Below are 19,700 nucleotides of genomic sequence, written 5' to 3' on the forward strand. Positions count from 1 at the left end.
TTTTTCGTCTCCTGTGTTTCTAAATGTTCATGTTTCTTTATTTTTATTATGGGTATTAACCATTTTGGAAAAAACAAAAATTAATGAATGCTTGTAGAACAGTGTAGAGTAGAGACATATGCTGAAAACTACACGAAGACTAGATTAAAAACAGCCAAGTCCAAAAGTCACTATGTAACTGGGAACCGTGTCTTCCTGCCTCTGTACCTCATTCCCACTGATGGTGTTCCTTCTGACTGTTGTTTTCTGTGAGTGTGTGTGTATGTGTGTGTGTGTGTGTGTTAAAAATGCTTTAGTAACGTTGATATTTTGGGGGTCTTTTTACTAGATAATGTATCTTTAATAACTTTATAAAACTAATGCATAATGCATGTATGCATATCTTAATATACTTTATAAAATGGTGTAAAGTTTATCTGTTGATCTGCAAAAATTCTCTTGTCATTATATTACTTTTAAATATAAAATTTAAACAAAAATGTGTCTTGTGATACAGTATTTATAAGCCTTGGCGTATCATGTTTCATGTTTTGTTTTCCCCTTTCCCACTATATGAATGTATGCTATAAACCTTATAAAACGACTCAAAAGCCTTATTAACATTAAACACCATCTTTTGTTTATATTTAGTGTTGATTCAGTGGTATTCGAAGACAGTGGAAATTGTCTATGTGAGCACACCATCAGCATCACAGAGGTATTATTTCTTCTTTTCATTTTTAAACATTTAAATATCCTAATTTTTTACTATCATTTTTATGAATGTGTTTTGTTAACTACTTACTAAGGAGAAAAGATTTAACACACTTAAAGACTTGCATTTTTTCTTAGCACAAGGAAAAGTAGACATGAGAATTTTTTTTCTTATCTAAGTATGTTAAATTTTGTCCTGGTTTGTTTCATTTTGATTAAAGTATAGTTAGTTATCTCCCCTGTTCCTTTTCCATTCTCAGGTCTCCCCCATATGCCCCTCTTAATTCTCAGATTCATGTCTCTTTTTCTTTATTATTATAACACACAGACACACACAAACACACACACACGACTGACTTATGCTTGGGAAATCAGGTTCAGTACCCTGATCTTCCTACTGTGGGGAAGCAGAACAGGCCATCTTTTGACCAGTGGTCAGGAATCCCCAAGATCCCAGGTCCTGGTGCTAATGGATAGGTCCTCATGTAGCAGAGGTCATATCTTCATAAAACTCTTGGAACAGTGCATGCCCCACAGGGAAACATCCCAGAGCTCCACTCTTCAAATCTCCAGCACAGAGCTGTGATCTCCATCTGCATTCAGAGAAGATCAGGATCGTTGCTCTCTCCAGTCTGTGCATCAAGGAGAGATGATAGATATACTCTGTACGCTCCTGCTCTCATGTGCATTTGTTTGGATGAAATTCCTGTAAGTGGGTGTGGATTGTTGTTCTGTGGGTGAGATGGAGGCAGCCTCCAGGGCCAGCAGCAATGTGGCTTGCAAGAAAGACAGATGGCAGGCCAAGAGGAAAACCTGAGGTGGTACTGGGAAGAGGAGACCTTCCTTCCCCCTGCCAGTGTCTTCAAGTTTCATCTCTGAAGAAGAGGACCAGGGCCCTAGCCAACACCTAGAGGTCAAGGAGCACTGACAGTTCCAAAGAAGCTAGAGCAAACCTGTGTGGGACCCCACCCCTGTGGATGTGGTCTAGAAGCTCTGTCATAGTGAGAGATCTAAACACCCCAAGATTGAAGTCTAAAACTCAAAGCAAATGTGAGGTGCCTGAGGCTCAGACAGAAAAGCTCCGTGTTGATCTCTGCTGCCAGTTGCTGAGGAGCTCTGGACTCGGTGAGGAGAAGATGGGGAAGACAGAAAGATGCTGAAGGCATTCATTGTGGGAGCTGCGGACACTGCACTTGCTCACAAGCACCTTGGGTCAGTGTCCTTACTGAGTACTTTCAGAACTGAGAGACACTTGGCTGTAGAGGAATTTCTGGATTATGTGGCTCTCCTGGACTGAGTGACAAAGTAGCTCATATGCAAGATCAGCATCATGGAAACACTGCTCACTGTGGCCAGCCCAGAACCACTGACTTTATGCCTGTGGCAGACAGCAGGGCATCGTGCCCCCTGTCACCATGCAGCTCCACTTACGTTCCTCCTCTTCTCCTGGCTCCAGCTTCGCGGGCCTGGTTTGTGATCTGTGTGAGTGAGTCAGTAGGGAAGATGAAGGCAGCTCTAAATGCTAGGGCCGGACAGCTCAGTCATGACTCAGAACTCTACAGTGCTGGCGTCTGCCTTGAACACATTAATGACAGTGCACGGAGGGAAAATGAGTAATTTCAGCTCATAGGTAGGCCTGCCTCACCCATCTGCTCTCAGGCCCTGTGCGTGGACCAGAGCTCTGTCTCCTCTGAGATGTGCTGGCGACGCGTCAGAACAAGGGGCTTCACTAGCATGCTGGCCCCGGGCTTCTGAGCCCAGCTTTGATAGCCTGGAGAGTCAGCTAGACAAAGGCTGGAGGCTGCGCTAGCACTGGGAGGTGAGGGCTGTAGGAGAATATACCTACCGAGCTCACTGTCTGAACCTCCAAGCCCTGGCGGATAGGATCCATTGGAGCCGCAGCAGAAGTAGCAGACGGAAAAGCTGCTGCTGATCCTAAGGCTGTCCTCCAGCCCAAACCGCAGCAGGAGGGATGAGACTGCACAGCAAGCCTGGTGAAGACGAAGACGGTGTCCTGGACCAGAAGCACAGCAACCAATCAGGCAGAGCCTTCAGCAGCAGCAGCAGCAGCAGCAGCAGCAATAGAAGCAGAAGAAAGCAAAGCCCACTGACCGTGAATGTCTGCACTGGGTAGGCCAGTATCCTGAGCCAGAGGCCGCAACACCGGAAGTGACACAGAAGGACTAGGAGATGGCGCAGCAGCCTAAGGCACGTGCTGAAGACCCTAGTTTGACCCCTGAAAACACGTAGTAGAAGGACAAAACACACTTTCACAGGTTGAATGTTTGACCTTTATATGCACACAGTGACACACGTGTGCACACGCATATTCACAAGATGAATACATGTACAACAGCACATTAAAAACAAAACGATCCATTAAAAAAGAAATTCACATCATTACTAAATTATGGCAGGATAGCCAAGAGACCTGGAATTGAACCTAATATGCTGGGCCAAAAAATGTACTTAATTAATTCTTTTCTCTGTCGCATCTTGCTATAAAGGCGTATATTCCAGATGACTGCCTAGAACATCACCAAATCTTTTCATTCTGGGCTAGTGTAGCCACCTAAGAGGTCTAATTTGGTATAGTCATGAGGTTTTTGGAACAGAAGGGAACATGATAAATAAAAGATCCATAGACTGACATTGGGGTTCACACTTCAAGCTGAAGATCAGAAAAGCAAAGCAGCTGGCCACTAGCTAGTGATCTACCTCAAAATGAAAGGTGATTCTGGCTCCACCAAGCCTCAAACGGTAACCTCCACTCAGCATGTCTGGAGAATCCTGAGACTTCAATGTCCTCCTGTCCTCAATGTGGCTGGAGAATGAAACCTGACTGTTAACTGTTTTAGTACTGACTGTACTTTGTGGTAGACTAATACATGTCATCACAAAGAAAATCCCAGGGTGCCATAATGAAACTGTAACACATATGCATATTAAATAAAAGCTTTGTACTTCTGAAAGAATTTGTAAAGAACTTTAAAGTTTCTGAAGGTATTCCACTTATTGAAAAACCATAGGCTATAGAAACATTACAAATCAAGTACCCTTTAAATGCTATCAGCACACTCATTTGTGCATGGCAAGATGGCAAAACAGTCTGGAGGCACAGATTTGAAGCAGGAGGGAAATGGCTCACTGCTACTGGTTCAGCTGTGTGGATTCAAAGAAGGCATTGTCCCTGCTTGTGTCATCTGTGCCCCTAAAGGGACTTCCTTGTTACCTGTCTCAATCAGTATGTATCTGAAGCTTCTAAAAGCAAGTAGCTGTATGTATCTGCGACAGGGTCACAGCAAGTCTTGGGAATCTGTAAGTTTATATGTACTTTGTGCATCTCCAAGATATAACTACCAAGTTTGAAATTTAATATATAAGTAAAATAATGGTTTCTAGCTTAGATATAAGTAATGTCTCATAAAACACATTACTATTAGCATCTAAATATATAATTCTAAATACAATATAAAATATAATTCTAGACAGCCAATATATTAACATAATTAATCATCTCATAATTATATGTTACACAGCCAGAAGAGATGCTTGAGTCATTTACACAGAACCAAGAAAACACAGAGTCATTGTGGTGCCTAGATGACCTGAATGACCACCAACAGGAACAGCCCAGGTCCAGAGATCAGCCAGCTGTCCATCTAAATAAAGCTGAAAGTAAGTGCCTTGACTTTGGAAACTGAGACAGGAGATGTTTCAGTATTAAAACAGAAACTTTGACGTACAGCCAGGTTTGTAAACCCCTAGTCTAATTTAAAGTCACCATTGAAAAATAATTATAGTTTGTCCTCTGAGTTTCCCTAAGCCAATAAAAAATTTAAGAATGCACACACAAACACACATGCACGTTATAAAAAGAATTTATAGAATTAGAGGTAACATTTAAAAATTTCGATGATTCAAAAGTAGATGGTGGTGAGTCCGAGGTTTTTTCCTCAAAGTGAGAAAACTAAGGCTAAAGCTGTTGTTTGTATGCTGTAAGGTCATAATTAAATGTTATTGCAGATTTAACCTCTAATATCCTTTTCTATTCTCTCAGGCTGTTTAGGGTGCTGATCTTCTAGAATTGCTTACAATATCAACCTTCTCTAGTAAATTTAAAATGTGACTAAATTCACAAGCATTTGATGTATTTTAGGATTCTGTCTATTTCCATATGTATAATAAACTATATTAGATATGTGTGTTGTGTTCTTTAGTATAGCAAAGTACTAGACAGTTTAGGGAGATTCCATGTTTATGTACAGTAAGCAAGGAAACTTCCTGCAACATGACCGTAAAGCTCGGCAGCAGGCTTTTAATAGGTTGAAGTGACGGAAAGTTTTGCTAATAGGATGGTTTTATTGTTACTATTAGAATCTGATGGTAAGCTTGGCCTAGATGTACACATCTGCTATCTCAACACTTAGAAGGCTGAGGCAGGAGCATCACAATGTTGAAGGCTAGCTTAGGGTATGCTAGTGAGACCCTGTCTCAAAAAACAAAGCCTCATGGTGAACTTAAATTAGAAGCAATTTCATTTCCCTACATTGTATCTTACAGGTATTGTTGATGGGTATTCGGATGAAAATATTATTTTGGAAAGAGAAATTCAGGAAAAGGCCTGCACGATAGATCATCTAGATCAGGAGTTGCTATGCATGAGCGGGAGACTTCAAGAACTCGAAGAAGAGCAACAGCAAATACAGGAGGAGCGAGCATTGCTGTCCAGGCAGGAGGAAGCCATGGGAGCAGGGGCTGGCCCAGTGGAGCAGCGTATGTACTGAGACTTTGTGTCTTATAGTTCCTCTCCTGTCTTTACTCTTCAGATGCTCATGTGACAAACTGTCCTCTCCAGTGCTGTTATTTGTATGTTTTACAGACAAACTTGAAAAATCATAAGAAAGTATAAGAAAGAGTTATTAGCCACTTTTATGAAATCCTATTTTCTGTTTTGTCTTTAAAGGCTGTTAACCGTTAACAGGAAAATAGAATTCTTTATTTATGCTTAATCATCTGTATCAAAAAGAAAAAAGCTACATTATTGAGGCTGCATGTTTAGGAAATGGGTAAGGAGAGATCTTTTAGTGGGAGAGAGATCATGAGTGTGTTGTGAACCCTCATATGCTGCTGGTCATGGGCAGGTGTGGGCAGTGTGGGCTTGCAAGCCAGAGAGAGCAGAAGACATCTGACATCTCCTTTAGAAGCATTCACAGAACATTTAACTGCATAGTGGCTGATTGTTATATCTTGATTTTAAAGCTTGTTGAGTGGGAAATGTCTATCTTTGTAACTGCGAACTTTAAATCCTGCTTATTGAACCTTTGATTTCAAATGCAAATTAGTATCTATAAATCTGGAGTTTCTCTAGTTTGATCAACACAGAAATAAAACCTCCATTTTCTCCTCTGGGGGAGTGCTCTCACTAGTCTGGCACAGGTTTAGGGCTGGAATTTTTAAGGATTAAAGGTCTCATGTCATACATACAGCATATGCAAGACATGTGGAACTGTGGGTAGCAGTGACAACCAATGACATCAGCATTTTAATGTGTGCAGATGTGAATTATTGTATTTCAGGGAGATGGAGACATGAGTATAGTTTTGTTTCCTCTCCTAGGGCCAGCAGATGTTGTGGTCGATGCAGCTCCTGGAGCAGGTGTGTGCACAGTGGCATGCACTGTTGTTGGGCTGGAGACTCACAACTCAAAATTTGGGTGAACCTTGATTTCAACTATCTTTCTAATTTATAGATGCCTGTTGTGTTCCTTTCATTTTCTCTTAACAGAACACAGCTTAATTTACAATAAAACATGCTCTGATTTATTTGCATTTTATATTTTAATTCAATTGAACTCTGATCTTTTCCTAATCACAAAAATGTACTCTTCTGTATTTACTACACTGTTCTCACAAACCTTTTTGTAACAGAAACTCTGAACAAAGGACACATGGACCAGGAGCAACTGCACGCTGTACCTATGGAAAGTGTTGCCATGGCTGCCGATGAGCTCCAGGATGATGCACTGCAGCCAGAAGATGTCTCTGCCCAGGACTCTTCTGAGCTTCTAAAGATCCTGACTCCTGTCGGTGGCCTTAAACAAAACTGCAAAGGTTACAGAAGTCTAGAAACACAATTGCTACCATTGGAGCAAGGCCAGTCAGAACCAGAAATGCTTCAAAAGACGATTAAAAATCTTCAGAATTTACTAGTAGAGAAAATAGCTGAAGCCATCGTTAGTCAAGCACAAATGGAGGCCTTTCAGCAGTACATGAAGTACTTCCAAGAGAAGAGAGCATCAGAACCGGAAATGAGAGATAGGCACAATGTAAATCCTCTGAAAGGAGACAACACAGTTATAGACATCTACACATTAACTATGAGACTAGCACAGTTAGTGAACCAAGTAGCTGAAATGCATTCTAGTTTTATTAAAGAAAAACAACAATTTGAATTTACAGAGAAAAGGGTTTCTGATATAGAAAAAGTACTGAAGCTACAGATGCCTCTAGACAAGGACACTACAAAAAGGCAGGAGATTAAAGAAACCGAAAGAAGCCTTCAAGATTTGGATATATGTGAGGTTAGTTTTCATTCAAGATTTGAATATCTCTGAGGTTAGTTTTCAGTGTTATTATTTTTCACTTAAATATTCTAGGTAACTTGTTATTTTTGTTTATTAAGTTGACTGATATTTTCCTGATAAGTCTGGTATTTGGTTCATATCAAACAACTTATATCTAGTGAGACTTCAGGAGAATACACTGTTCCTAAAGGAGAGGCTTCAGTTCATTTGAATCTGGAATTGTGGTTCATGAATTTTGTGGCACTTGGGCTCAGAAAGCTCCACCCTGAGACAATGGGGTTACTTCCAGACAGAACTCCCAATAAGGTTCAGGGTGCCTTGAATGGTCATGGAAAAGTGTTTGGGGTGATCTGATTGGCTACCTGAAGCCCAGCTGCTCTCAATTGGCCTCATGAGGTTTAGCTGTTAAATTCCTCCCATGTTAGGCTTGTCATTTGCTGACAGACTATATTAGATGCTGTTCCCAACACTAGAACAAGAGCTATAGACACAGGTCAAATTATGTTTAACACTGTGTGTAGTTTTATTACCATTATAGAAGCAAGTGCAAACTATGTTCTGTGGTCTTCAAATATGATTATCAGTTCCAGTAGTAAAGTTACTGAAACAAAAGAAATATGAAGATACTACATGGAAGCTGTATTCTCTCAGACTTGTGTGGGGTTTACTGCCTTAGATTCTTTCTAGTACATATCCTTTGTAGCCATCCCTTTAAGAAGTGAAAAGTTTTCACAGTAATATTCTACTAAGTTAATGTGGGAATGTCATTAGCTCTTGAAAATTGTATACCTGGTGAGATTTCATTGTTTCTAGGGGGAAAATGTGTTGGAGATCTTATTAGGTAGAGATCCGAAACCATAGTTATTTCTTACCACACAAAATACAACACAAAGAATTTTAGCTTCTCAGTATTTACAATCTAAAGTAATAGAAATAACAAGTAATTTATATTACAAGTGGTAATATTTTCACATATGGGACTTTTCCTACCAGCACTTGGAACTATTTTACTGTGGGTACTAAATATTAAAATAGTAATAAGACTTTTCACCTATAATACCTAAGAAATATCTTAGTCAATTCTGGCACTCTTTGAGAAACATGATATAAATTCAAAATTTTGAATGGCAATAAAATATGTTAACACACACATATATTTATATACTAATGAAATGACTTACCTTCATCCTCAGAAAATTGATTTTATTATCTTCATAGAAAGTGATGGTTCGGAAAAACATCCTTGCTGATTTTAACAAGCGCTGGCAACTTGTCCTCTGATTGGAGGCAGCCATCCTTAGCAAAAGTATATTATAGTGTAGCAGTGATTTGGACAGTCATGTTTCTCATGGTTTCTGAATGGTCTTCTCTTTCCAACTCTCATTCAGACAAGAGTTGATCTAATTCATGCCAGTGGAGACCGTGGATTTTTGGATGAACTTGAAGCTCTTGGAGCTGGATCGGTGTCCCAAAAAGAACGAGACGGTTATAAAGAACAAACAGAAAACTATGAAGGGCTTTTGGTAAGATGAGCAACACAGCCCCTAATGCATCCAGTTCTACCTCTCTTCATTTCCTCTCAGTGCATTTCCTAGATGTGTTCCTTAAACATCAGTGGCAGGGAAAGCCTTTTTGGATTTAAAGAAGACTTCCATTGTTATATTTCTTTACCAGTGCCTGCTTGTTTGGTTTCCCTTGGGAATACTGGTTGAGGGGATGCATTTAGTCTGTACTCTGTGATGGAGGGGAAAGGTGTGTGTTAAACAAAACCAAAGATGCCATGAAAATAAAAACTGATAATACAAGTGCACTTCTCCCTGTTCTGACCACAATGTGGACAAAAGTGTGTGGAAACTGTGAGGACTGTGGGTGATTTTCCTGTTTCCATGCAAGTGAGATTGAAGCATGAACTGTGCTCTCTGTGTTCATCCTTACTCCTGCATCTGATGCATATAAAATTTCACTGATTCCTTTGATCATTATGCTTTAGGTAAAAGAATAACTCATAACATCACTCTCAAGAGATTCAAACAGAGTTTCAGGTCAGCTCACAAACACTGAAGAGAATTTATCGCACTTGTTAGAAATTGAAAATTTGATTGGGGATAAGCAAACTGGAAAATTTGTTGCATCAGAGCCAATTCCTGTAGATGGCTGCTCTGGGTCCTAGAGAGAAGGGGGCAGCAAAGGTAGCAGCAGTAATCAGCTCCTTTTTAGACCCCCAGGAGCTCAATTGACACAGGGGCTGAGTGCTCCCCAGAAGAGTCAGTCAGTTTAGAGAAAACATTGAACAAATGCAGGAGAAATTCTATACGCGGCAGAAGTTTCAGATATGGAATCCAGACATATTTCAGAAGCTGAGACTTTTGAGAGAGAACATTATGTGCAATCCAGTCACTGACTAAAGAATGTCATTCTTTAAAGAGAAATGACCCAGTGTTTAAAATCTAACAGATACCTGGTTTTCATAGAATATGTTTTTCAACCTCCTGTCATTTTCCTCTCAACACTGTGAGTGTGTGAGACATTTTTCATGGCATAGTTACACTTTGGCATCTTGTTGTGAGTTAGATGATGAAGTTCCAGTGTGGTTCTGGAGCCTACTGTGATTTCGTAATTCATGAGGGTTCCTTTCTATGACAACATCCACGAGAAGGAAAATTGCAGACTTGTTATTTGTGATTTGTGACTGTATGACAGAACAAATTGATGTCTTTGTTTCTCTCTTAACTATATCACAAAATAGGTGAATGACTCATTGGGTCTGGTTTTTTCCTAAATCAGTATTAAAGTCTTACATTTTCTGTTGCTGTCTTCTTTATTTAGGTGTCCTCCATTCTTGGATTGACATATTCTAATGCTCACCAAACCAGAGAAATGCATTCAAGTGGTAAGTTGCATAATTCTGGAATATTTAAACAAATGGAATAGCATTTAGTTAAAAAGTGTTACTTTGCATGTGTATGCACAAGTGTAATTACAGATGGTTGTTTTCTTAACCTTAGATTCTGAGTCTGATTGGGATTACGAGTATGAGACAGCATCAGAAGGTGGAGAAGAAAGGGTATGTTTAACTGGTATGATTCTAACAGTAGTCAAGGTATTGGTGATAAAAACCCATTAGTTAACTTACCCAGTGTCATACCGCACTGAAAGGGGTAGTCAGTTTGAAATTGCACAGGAAGGCCCTCTTCGAAGAAAGAATTGCGTAGTTAAAAGTATCCCTGCAAATGTTTTTCTTTTTATTCAAGTTTAATAGATATTACAGTAGAATGTTGTGGAAATGATTTTTCTGGAATGCCTCTTGTAGCTTGCCTTTAGGCACATTTTTCCTAACCATGTGACCAGGCTAGCTGAGGGGATACAAGAGCATTGGCTTAAATTAGTACAAAATAAGATTGTTTGGGGGGCTTTGTTTTGTTTATTTGATTAAAGAACACAGGAAAAATTAGCTGGTACTCAGCAGATGTTTCAAGGTTGCCAAAGACTTACTAGTACCACTCTCATTTTCCTGGAAAGGACATTTGGTGAAAATTTATGTAAGGACCCCATGTTAGATAGCATAGTGATGTTCATCACTCTTGCCAAGAGTATTGTGGCTGTGTAGAATGTTTCTGCACCAGAGAGATATCTCAGCAGGTAAGGACATTGACTGCCCAGCCCAGCAACCTCAGTCTGACCCTGAAACCCACATGGTGGGAGGAGAAAACCAATCCCCACAGATTGTCCTCTGTCTCGCACATGCTCACTGTGGAGCGGAAGCATGTACACAGACACACCCAACGAGTAAGTAAATAAATAATCAAAACAAGATTGTTCTGCTTTCTAGGAAATTCACAGCAATATTTAGAAATTAAGGCCCATCTGTCTGCAACAGACCCACACAAATTGGTTTTTTTTGGGGACAAAAATTTTTGAGAAATTTTAATAACAAAAAATTGGTCACAGATGCAGGGGCGGGGTGTTGTTGTTGTTGTTGGTGGTGGTACATGCCTTTAATGCCAGCTCTTGGGATGCAGAAGTCAACACCAGCCTGGCCTACATGAGCTAGTTCCAGGACAGTTAGGTCTACACAGAGAAACCCTGCCTCAGAAAAAAGAAATTACCATGTGCATTCTGTTCTTTCTCATTCAGACTTCCTGGTTGTTAATTCCATTATCTCTACACCTCTCTTCACTTAATTTTTCATTTTTTTTTGTTACAGGGCAGTGAATACGGAACACCTGTGGAATGTCTCCAGAAAGCTGACATAAGGACTGTGTCAGCTGAAAATCACACATTAAATACTCAAATGACTGGGACCAGAGCACAAGACACCGCAAGCCAAACTGTGTGCATGCGCACTTCTGTGAATGTACAGCCAGCTGGGAGCATTCAGTTTGTTGCTCCATAAAAAATGTTTTATTCAGGCAAATTATCTCATTGCATACAGGAGATAATTGATAGTATTACTATCAGTGTTAATAGTTGACAAATTGGTTTTAAATAGCTATATGGTTCAGCTCTTAGGGTTTTTCTTCATTGTAAAGGTTTTTTTTTTTTTTTTTTGAGAAAAGGCTTTTGATCCTCTCAAGATGTCTACGTAAAGTAAAGGGGAATCCAAAATAAAAATAGCTGTTTGTTTTTCATTACAAAATTCAAAATTCAGATGCACACTATAACAAATTATAAAATGAGTATGTGGGGGCATTACTTACCCGTCAAGTGGAACTTGCCCTTATCCCAAAAGCTTGTCACATGCTGCTTCTTAGAAACTAAGGGAATAATTTTTCCTGTTTTTGTTTTTTTAATCTTTAGTTTTCCTAACACTTTATAAATTATTAAACTGTATATGATTATAACTTTATCAATCTGTGTATTTTGTGTCTCATTTTCTTCACCTTTATATGACATTCTTCTAAGTATCTACAGCTACCTGTAAGTTATCTTCTGTTGTCATGGAGAATTATCTCTAGCTGTACATGCAAATTCTGTATCTGAAGCTTTGGTTGCTTCTTGTATTAGCTGTTGGGGTCAGAGCTGCTACCAACACTCCTCTGAGATGTCTAATACACACAAACAATTTCCTGGCCTCCTAGGACATGAATCACTAGGTCATGGGATCTTTAATTTATTAGATGATTTCCAATGTTTTACTTCTTTATTGAGAGGTTGTCATGTGTGTCCCCCCCCCCCCCCGGCAAGAATGCGTCAAAACCTTCAGAAAGAGTATGGCCCTGCCAACACCTTCATTTCAGAGACTCCACAACTGCAAGGTGACAATCTTGTTATGTTAGCTGTAGAAACTCTAAAATACTAACAGATGAAGAAAAGCCAAGACTGGATAGGACCGTCTGTCGACACGACATTAAAAGAATTGATAATGAAAGCTGTCCAGAAATGGGTTCCGTTGCTACATAAGGTACAGGAGCGGTCCCGGACATGAAAGCAGTGGACACAGACACCAGCTTAGTGAGGCCTCCTCTCTCATTACAGAAGCTGAACTGCTGAGCTAATGGCCCATTCAATTGCTAATCTACAATCCTTTATATCTTATGTTAAATGTATTAGATAATGATGTAAAACTCAAGGTCTTCATATGTTTGGAACCAGTGAAAGAACATGGGTCAGATATCAAATGAGCCTTATACAAAGATTTACTCTTAGATTTATGAAATATTCCATTTTACAAAGATTCTGTTCCCCAAAATGTGCAGTCCTGTTCCCCTGGAGGAGAAAGATCTGTCTTCTTTCCTGCCCCCATCTCTCTCCACCCTCTCTCTCTTCCCCCTTCTCTCTCTGGTAAATGAATTTCAGGATTGTTTATTGAAGGACAGATATATCACAGAAGCAATCAGTCATCACATTAGCTCCAAGTGTCACATAGGCAAACTTTTCTCTTGACGCTTGGTTATCCTGTAAGTAGCAGTGAAGGTTAAAGTCCAAACTCTCTACCCAGGAGATTTTCAGTCTTTGAATGACGGTAGCAGAAACACATACCTGATGTCCCGGAGGAATGGTGTGCCCTGCCACAGTCTACAAAGTGAGAAAGAACACATTTCATTAGAACATGGTACCACACAAGGCACTAATTAGTGTCTATGTGAACTATACCTATGTTCACACCTGTCTAGGTGATAAACCACATAAATTAAAGTGATTTATAAGTGGGCCAATACTGAACTAGAAGTACATATACAAACCCAGCTCAAGGCAGAGTAGAATTTCAAAATCCTTTCCTAATATTACCTATATAATTTATACCTACTTTTTTTTTTACAAAATACCATAGTATGTTTAATGCCAACAAAGAAATGAGCCTCCAATGTTTAAAAATTTCAATTGTTAAATTAAAGTGAATAACATAATTCTGATTAGATTTACATGTTTCTTGCATTTACAATAATGACAGTTTTTACTTTTATAACTTAAAATATTTTCTCAAAATTGGGCCCTATGCAGGGAAATCTAGCTAAGACTTACCTGAGGGGTCCTGGCCATTCTCATCATTATAGGTCATTATAGGAGGTCTTAGTCTTAATGTTTCTTTTATGCATCAATCAAGTAAATTCAGATCCTTCAGCTTAAAAAAAAAGATCAAGGATCATTTCTGGTTTCCATACACAAAAATAATTCACCATCCCTCCACAGCAGAAGGAAATTATTTTATTATTCTAGTTAATGTAAGAATAAAAGGGCAGAGGTAACTGGTTCATGATGGCTAGGATGACCACTCATGGTTTTAACCTCACTAAATGGAAAAAGTGGGGGAGCAAGATATCAGGAAGGGGGTCAATAAAATTGTCTTAGAAAAACAGACTGTCAACTGGGTGGTGCCCCATGCCTTTAATCCCAGCACTCAGGAGGCAGAGGCAGGCGGATCTCTATGAGTTTGAGGCCAGCCTGGGCTACAGAGTGAGTACCAGGATAGGCTCCAAAGCTACACAGAAAAACCCTGCCTGGAAAAACAAAACAAAACAAGTTAGACATATAACAATCTACCACAAGTATCTTCATGAAGGCATGGGATAATGAATTCACTGGACCCAAGGTAAATGATAAATAGGTGCTTTATTAAGGAGCAGCCTACACAGATAATAAAGAACCACTAAGTGAGGCCTTTCTCTGTCCTTTTGAGCCAATCCCCAACCCAAGAGACAGCGAGCACCAGAGAGAGACCCTGCCTCATGCTTCTGATTCCATCAACACCTGAAGCTACAGCCAAAAGGGTGTGGCCACTGTTACAGGTTCACAGGCAAGATAGCACTACAATTCCCCTTTTAGTATAAAGGAGAAGGTTTTAAGCCTGATGCAAAAAACTGTATACAATAACAAATGTCAAGTATATTCCAGGAAAAGGAAGGGTAAACATACACAATTTAAAAGCTACTAACAATAAGAGCAACAATGAGCAATAGACACATGCTACATGTCCAGTACCAGGGTAAAACTCTGAAAGCTAGAAGGTCCTGGATACTTATTTTGCCAACATTAAGAGACCATGGATGCCAGCCTAGACTACTATACCCAGCAAATCTTTCAGTCACTAGAAATGGAGAAAACAAGATATTCTGTGAAAAGCAGATTTGAAAAATACATATCCACTAATCCAGTCCTACAGAAAGTTTGGGAAGGAAAACTACAACACAAGGAAGTTAACTACACTCACAAAAATATAGGCAATAGACAATACCACCTTACCAACAGCCAAAAGGAAAAAAGGGGGTGGAAATCCACACAAAATACCACCACCACCACCAAATCCAAAACAAACAAGAATTAACACTCAATGGACCTTAACTTTCCTCAATATTTTACTTATTTTAAATCCCACTTTATTTATTTTTCTTTTATTATTATTATTTTAATTTTAAATAGCTTGTTTTACATGTCAATCCCAGTTCCCTCTCCCTCCCCTCCTTCCGCATTCCCCCACCATCCCCCCCAGCCTCCCACCCTATCACCATTTCCTTCCACATAGGGGATATCTAGAGTCTGTCATTTCACTCAGGGCAGGGTCCAGGCACTCCCCTAAGAGTCCAGGCTGAGAGAGCATCCCTCTTTGTGTTATGGACACACGATGACTGTTTGTATTCCAGGGATAGACACTGATCCACTGCTCAGGGCCCCATAGGTTGCTCAGACCTCCTCACTGACTCTCACATTCGGGGGTCTGGATCAGTCCCATGCTGGCCTCCCATCTGTCGGTCTGGGGTCAGAGAGCTCTCCCCTGTTCAGATTAGCTGTCTGCTGGTTTTGCCAGCCCGTTCTTTGCCAATTTGCTCACCGCTCCTCTCTCTCTGTCGCTGGGTTCCTTGGGTTCAGTTCAGTGTTTAACTGTGGGTGTTTGCCTCTGCTTCCATCAGTCACTGGATGAAGGCTCCAGGATGGTTATAGACATCAAGTTCATTATCAGGAATGGGCATTCGAGGTAGTCTCTCCACTATTGCTTAGCTTGCCAATTGGTGTCATCCGTTTAGATCACTAGAGGTCACACTGGTACCTGATCTGTTTTCTAACCTATGATTCCCTCTTCCCCCTATTCTACCCGCCACTCAAACTTTGTGTTCCCCCATGACCTACTCTCTCTTACTCTTCTCCCCCTCTCTTCTTCCTAGCTCCTACTCCCCCCCCCAACCCGTCGCCATGTTCCCCATCTTTTCAGCGGATCTTGCCTCATTCCTCTTCTCTTGGGTACCATGCATCTCTTAGGTTCTTTCCTATTTCCCAGACTCTCTGTCAGTGGAAGTTCAGACTGGCACTATCATGATCCATGTCTAAAATCCATATATGAGTGAGTACATACCATGTTTGTCTTTTTGTGACTAGGTTACCTCACTCAGGATGGTTTCTTCCAGTGCTATCCATTTACCTGTGAATTTCAAGATTCCATTGTTTTTTTCTGCTGAGTAATACTCCATTGTGTAAATGTACCACATTTTCTCTATCCACTCTTCAGTTGAGGGGCATCTAGGTTGCTTCCAGGTTCTGGCTATTACAAATAATGCTGCTGTGAACATAGTGGAGCAGATGCCTTTGTTGTATGAATTTGCCTCATTTGGATATATGCCTAGGAGTGGAATTGCTGGGTCTTGTGGTACATTGATTCCCATTTTCCTGAGGAATCTCCATACTGATTTCCAAAATGGCTGTACGAGTTGGCACTCCGACCAGCAGTGGAGGAATGTTCCCCTCTCTCCACATCCTCTCCAGCATAAATTGTCTTAGGTGTTTTTGATTTTAGCTATTCTGACAGGAGTAAGATGGTATCTCAAAGTTGTTTTGATTTGCATTTCCCTGATGGCTAAGGATGTTGAGCACTTTCTTAAGTGTCTCTTGGCCATTTTAGCCTCCTCTATTGAGAATTAGTTCTGTACCCACCTTTTAATTGGATCCTTTGGTGTTTTGGAGACTTGCTTCTTGAGTTCTTTGTAAATTTTGGAGATTAGCTCTCTGTCAGATGTGGGGTTAGTGAATATCTTTTCCCATTCTGTGGACTGCCTTTTTGTCTTGTTGCCTGTGTCCTTTGCCTTACAGAAGCTTTTTAGTTTCAGGAGATCCCATTTGTTAATTGTCGATCTCAGTGTCTGTGCCACTGGTGTTATGTTCAGGAAGTGGTCTCCAATTTCCCTCAATATTAATGGTCTTAATTTGCCTATTAAAAACACAGGCTAACAGAATATATATGAAGACAGAATCCATCCTTATGCTGCATAAAAGAAACACCTCAACTTCAAAGATAGATGGTACCTCAGAGTTAACGGTTGGGGAAAGATTTTTCCAATCAAATGGACCCAAGAAACAAGTGGGTGTAGCAATCCTAATATCTAACAAATAAGACTTTTAACTAAAATGAAAAGAGATGGAGGTCATCTCATATTCATCACAGGAGAAACCCATCAAAATGAAGTATCAATTCTGAACATCAATGCTCCAAATATAAAGGCATTCACATTTGTAAAATAAATGTTACTACAACTCAAATAACACATGAAACCTCACACACTTATATTGGGAGACTTCAACACTCTGCTCTCACCACTAGACAGGACCTCCAGACAGAAACAACAAAGAAACAAAGGAACTAACAGATGCTATGACCCAATTTGATTAGCAGACATCTATAGAACATTCCATCCAAACATAAAAGAATACACCTTCTTCTCAGAGCCACATGGAACCTTCTCCAAAATCGACCACATACTTGGCAACATAGCAAACCTCAACAGGTACAAAAAAATTGGAATAACCCCCTGTATCTTATCAGATCACCATGCTTTAAAGTTAAAATTCAACAAGAAAACAAATTGCAGAAAACCTACAAACTCATGGAAATTGAACAATGCACAATTGCACCATTCCTGGGTCAAGGAAGAAATAAAAAAGAAATTAAAGATTTCCTAGAATTCAATGAGAATGAAGATACAACATACCCAAACTTAAGGGACACTTAGAAACCAGAGCTCCGAGGAAAGCTCATAGCTCTAAGTGCCCACATGAAGAAACTGGAGAAGAGTCACACTAGAGAATTAACAGCACACCTGAAAACTCTAGAACAAAAAGAAACAAACTCACCCCAGAGGAGTAGATGCCAGGAAATAATAAAATTGAGGGCCGAAATCAATAAAGTTGAATCTAGGAAAATAATACAAAGAATCAATATAATGAAGAGTTGGTTCTTTGAGAAAATTAATAAGATGGACAAACCTTTATTCAAACTTACCAAAAGGTAGAAAGTGAATATGCATATTAACAAAATCAGAAATGAAATGGGGCAAATGACAATGGACATTGAGGAAATTCAGAAATCATCAGGTTATACTTTGAAAAGCTGTACTCAAACAAAATTCAAAGTCTAAATAAATGAACAATTTTCTGGATAGATATCACTTACCAAAATTAAATCAAGAACAGATAAGCTATTTACATAGACATATAACTTCGAATAAAATAGAAACAGTCATTTAAGGTCTCCAGACCAAACAAAGGCCAGGGTCAGATGGTTTCAGCACAGAATTCCACCAGAAATTAAAAGAACAGCCAATACAAATTCTCCTCAAAGTATTCTACACAAAAGAATCAGAAGGGTCACTGTGAAACTCTTTTTAGAGGCTTAAATAACATTGATACCCAAGACACACAAAGACACAACTAGGAAAGAAAACTATAAACCAATATCTCTCATGAACATTGATGCAAAACTACTCAATAAAATACTGGCAAATGGAATCCAAGAACACATAAGAAAAATCGTCCACTGTGATCAAGTAGGTTTCATCCCAAAGATGCAGGGATGGTTCAACATAAGAAAATCCATCAATGTAATCCTCCGTATAAAGAAACTGAAAAAGAAATATCACATGATCATCTCACTTGATGCTGAGAAAGCCTTTGACAAAATCCACCACCCCTTTATGATAAAGGGCTTGGAGTGATCAGAGATAACAGGAACATACCAAAACATAATAAAAGCAATATGTATACAGCAAACCAACAGCCAACCTGAAACTAAATGGAGAGAAGCTCAATGTGATTCCTTTAAAATCAGGAACAAGACAAGGCTGTCCACTCTCTCGTTATCTCTTTAGTATTGTACTTGAAGTTCTAACTAGAGCCACAAGCCAACAAAGGAGGTCAAGGGGCTACAAATTGGAAAAAAAGAAGTCAAACTTTCACTACTTACAGATGATATGATAGTTTACAAAAGTGACCCAAAAAATTCTACCAGGGAACTCATACAGCTGATAAACACCTTCAGCAAAGTAGCAGGATACAAGATTAACTTAAAAAAATCAATAGCACTACTATATACAGATGATAAATGGACTGAGAAAGAAATCAGAGAAATATCACCCATTTCAATTGCAACAAACAACATAAAATGATTTGGGGTAACATTAACCAAACAAATGAAAGACCTGGATAACAAGAACTTTGAGTCATTAAAGAAAGAAAATATAGAGGATATCAGGAAATGGAAAGATCTCCCATGCTCTTGGATAGGTAGGATCAACATAGTAAAAATGGCAATTTTGCCAAAAGCAATTTACAGATTCAATGCGATCCCCAACAAAATCACAGCAAAATTCTTCACAGACCTTGAAAGAACAATAATCAACTTTATATGGAAACACAAAAGACCTAGGGTAGCCAAAACAATCCTGTACAATAAAGGAACTTCCGAAGGCATCACCATCACCATCCCTGACTTCAAGATCCATTATAGGGTTATAGTCCTGAAAACAGCTTGGCATTGGCAGAAAAAATGACAGGTAAACCAGTGGAATCAAATTGAAAATCCTGATATGGATCCATACACCTACAAACACCTGATTTTTGACAAAGAAGCTAAAATTATACAATGGAAAAAAAGAAGGCATGTTCAACAAATTATGCTGGCATAACTGGATGCTGGCATGTAGAAGACTTCAGATAGATCCAT

The 19,700-nt window shown here is 39.4% G+C and overlaps 1 protein-coding gene across 2 annotated transcripts in view; it reads left to right on the forward strand.

The window, feature by feature from the left end:
* LOC110343449 (A-kinase anchor protein 9-like) overlaps positions 1-12,125 on the forward strand; it is a 39,748-nt gene extending 27,623 nt beyond the window's left edge. The window contains exons 11-17 of one of the 2 annotated variants that reach the window (XR_005869746.1): positions 631-697; positions 4,233-4,371; positions 6,624-7,310; positions 8,668-8,802; positions 10,106-10,169; positions 10,285-10,343; positions 11,484-12,125. Coding sequence is in view for 1 of the 2 variants with exons in the window: in XM_040728688.1 (XP_040584622.1) it covers positions 631-697; positions 4,233-4,371; positions 5,257-5,469; positions 6,313-6,413 (520 nt within the window). In the remaining variant the exon portion in view is untranslated. Of the gene's footprint in view, positions 1-630; positions 698-4,232; positions 4,372-5,256; positions 5,470-6,312; positions 6,459-6,623; positions 7,311-8,667; positions 8,803-10,105; positions 10,170-10,284; positions 10,344-11,483 lie in introns of those variants that run through there. The other variant, XM_040728688.1, reaches the window with a different exon arrangement.
* The last annotated feature ends 7,575 nt before the right edge of the window (positions 12,126-19,700 follow it).

Source organism: Mesocricetus auratus, unplaced genomic scaffold (assembly GCF_017639785.1).
Source record: "Mesocricetus auratus isolate SY011 unplaced genomic scaffold, BCM_Maur_2.0 Super-Scaffold_100019, whole genome shotgun sequence".
Taxonomy (NCBI): Eukaryota; Metazoa; Chordata; class Mammalia; order Rodentia; family Cricetidae; genus Mesocricetus; species Mesocricetus auratus.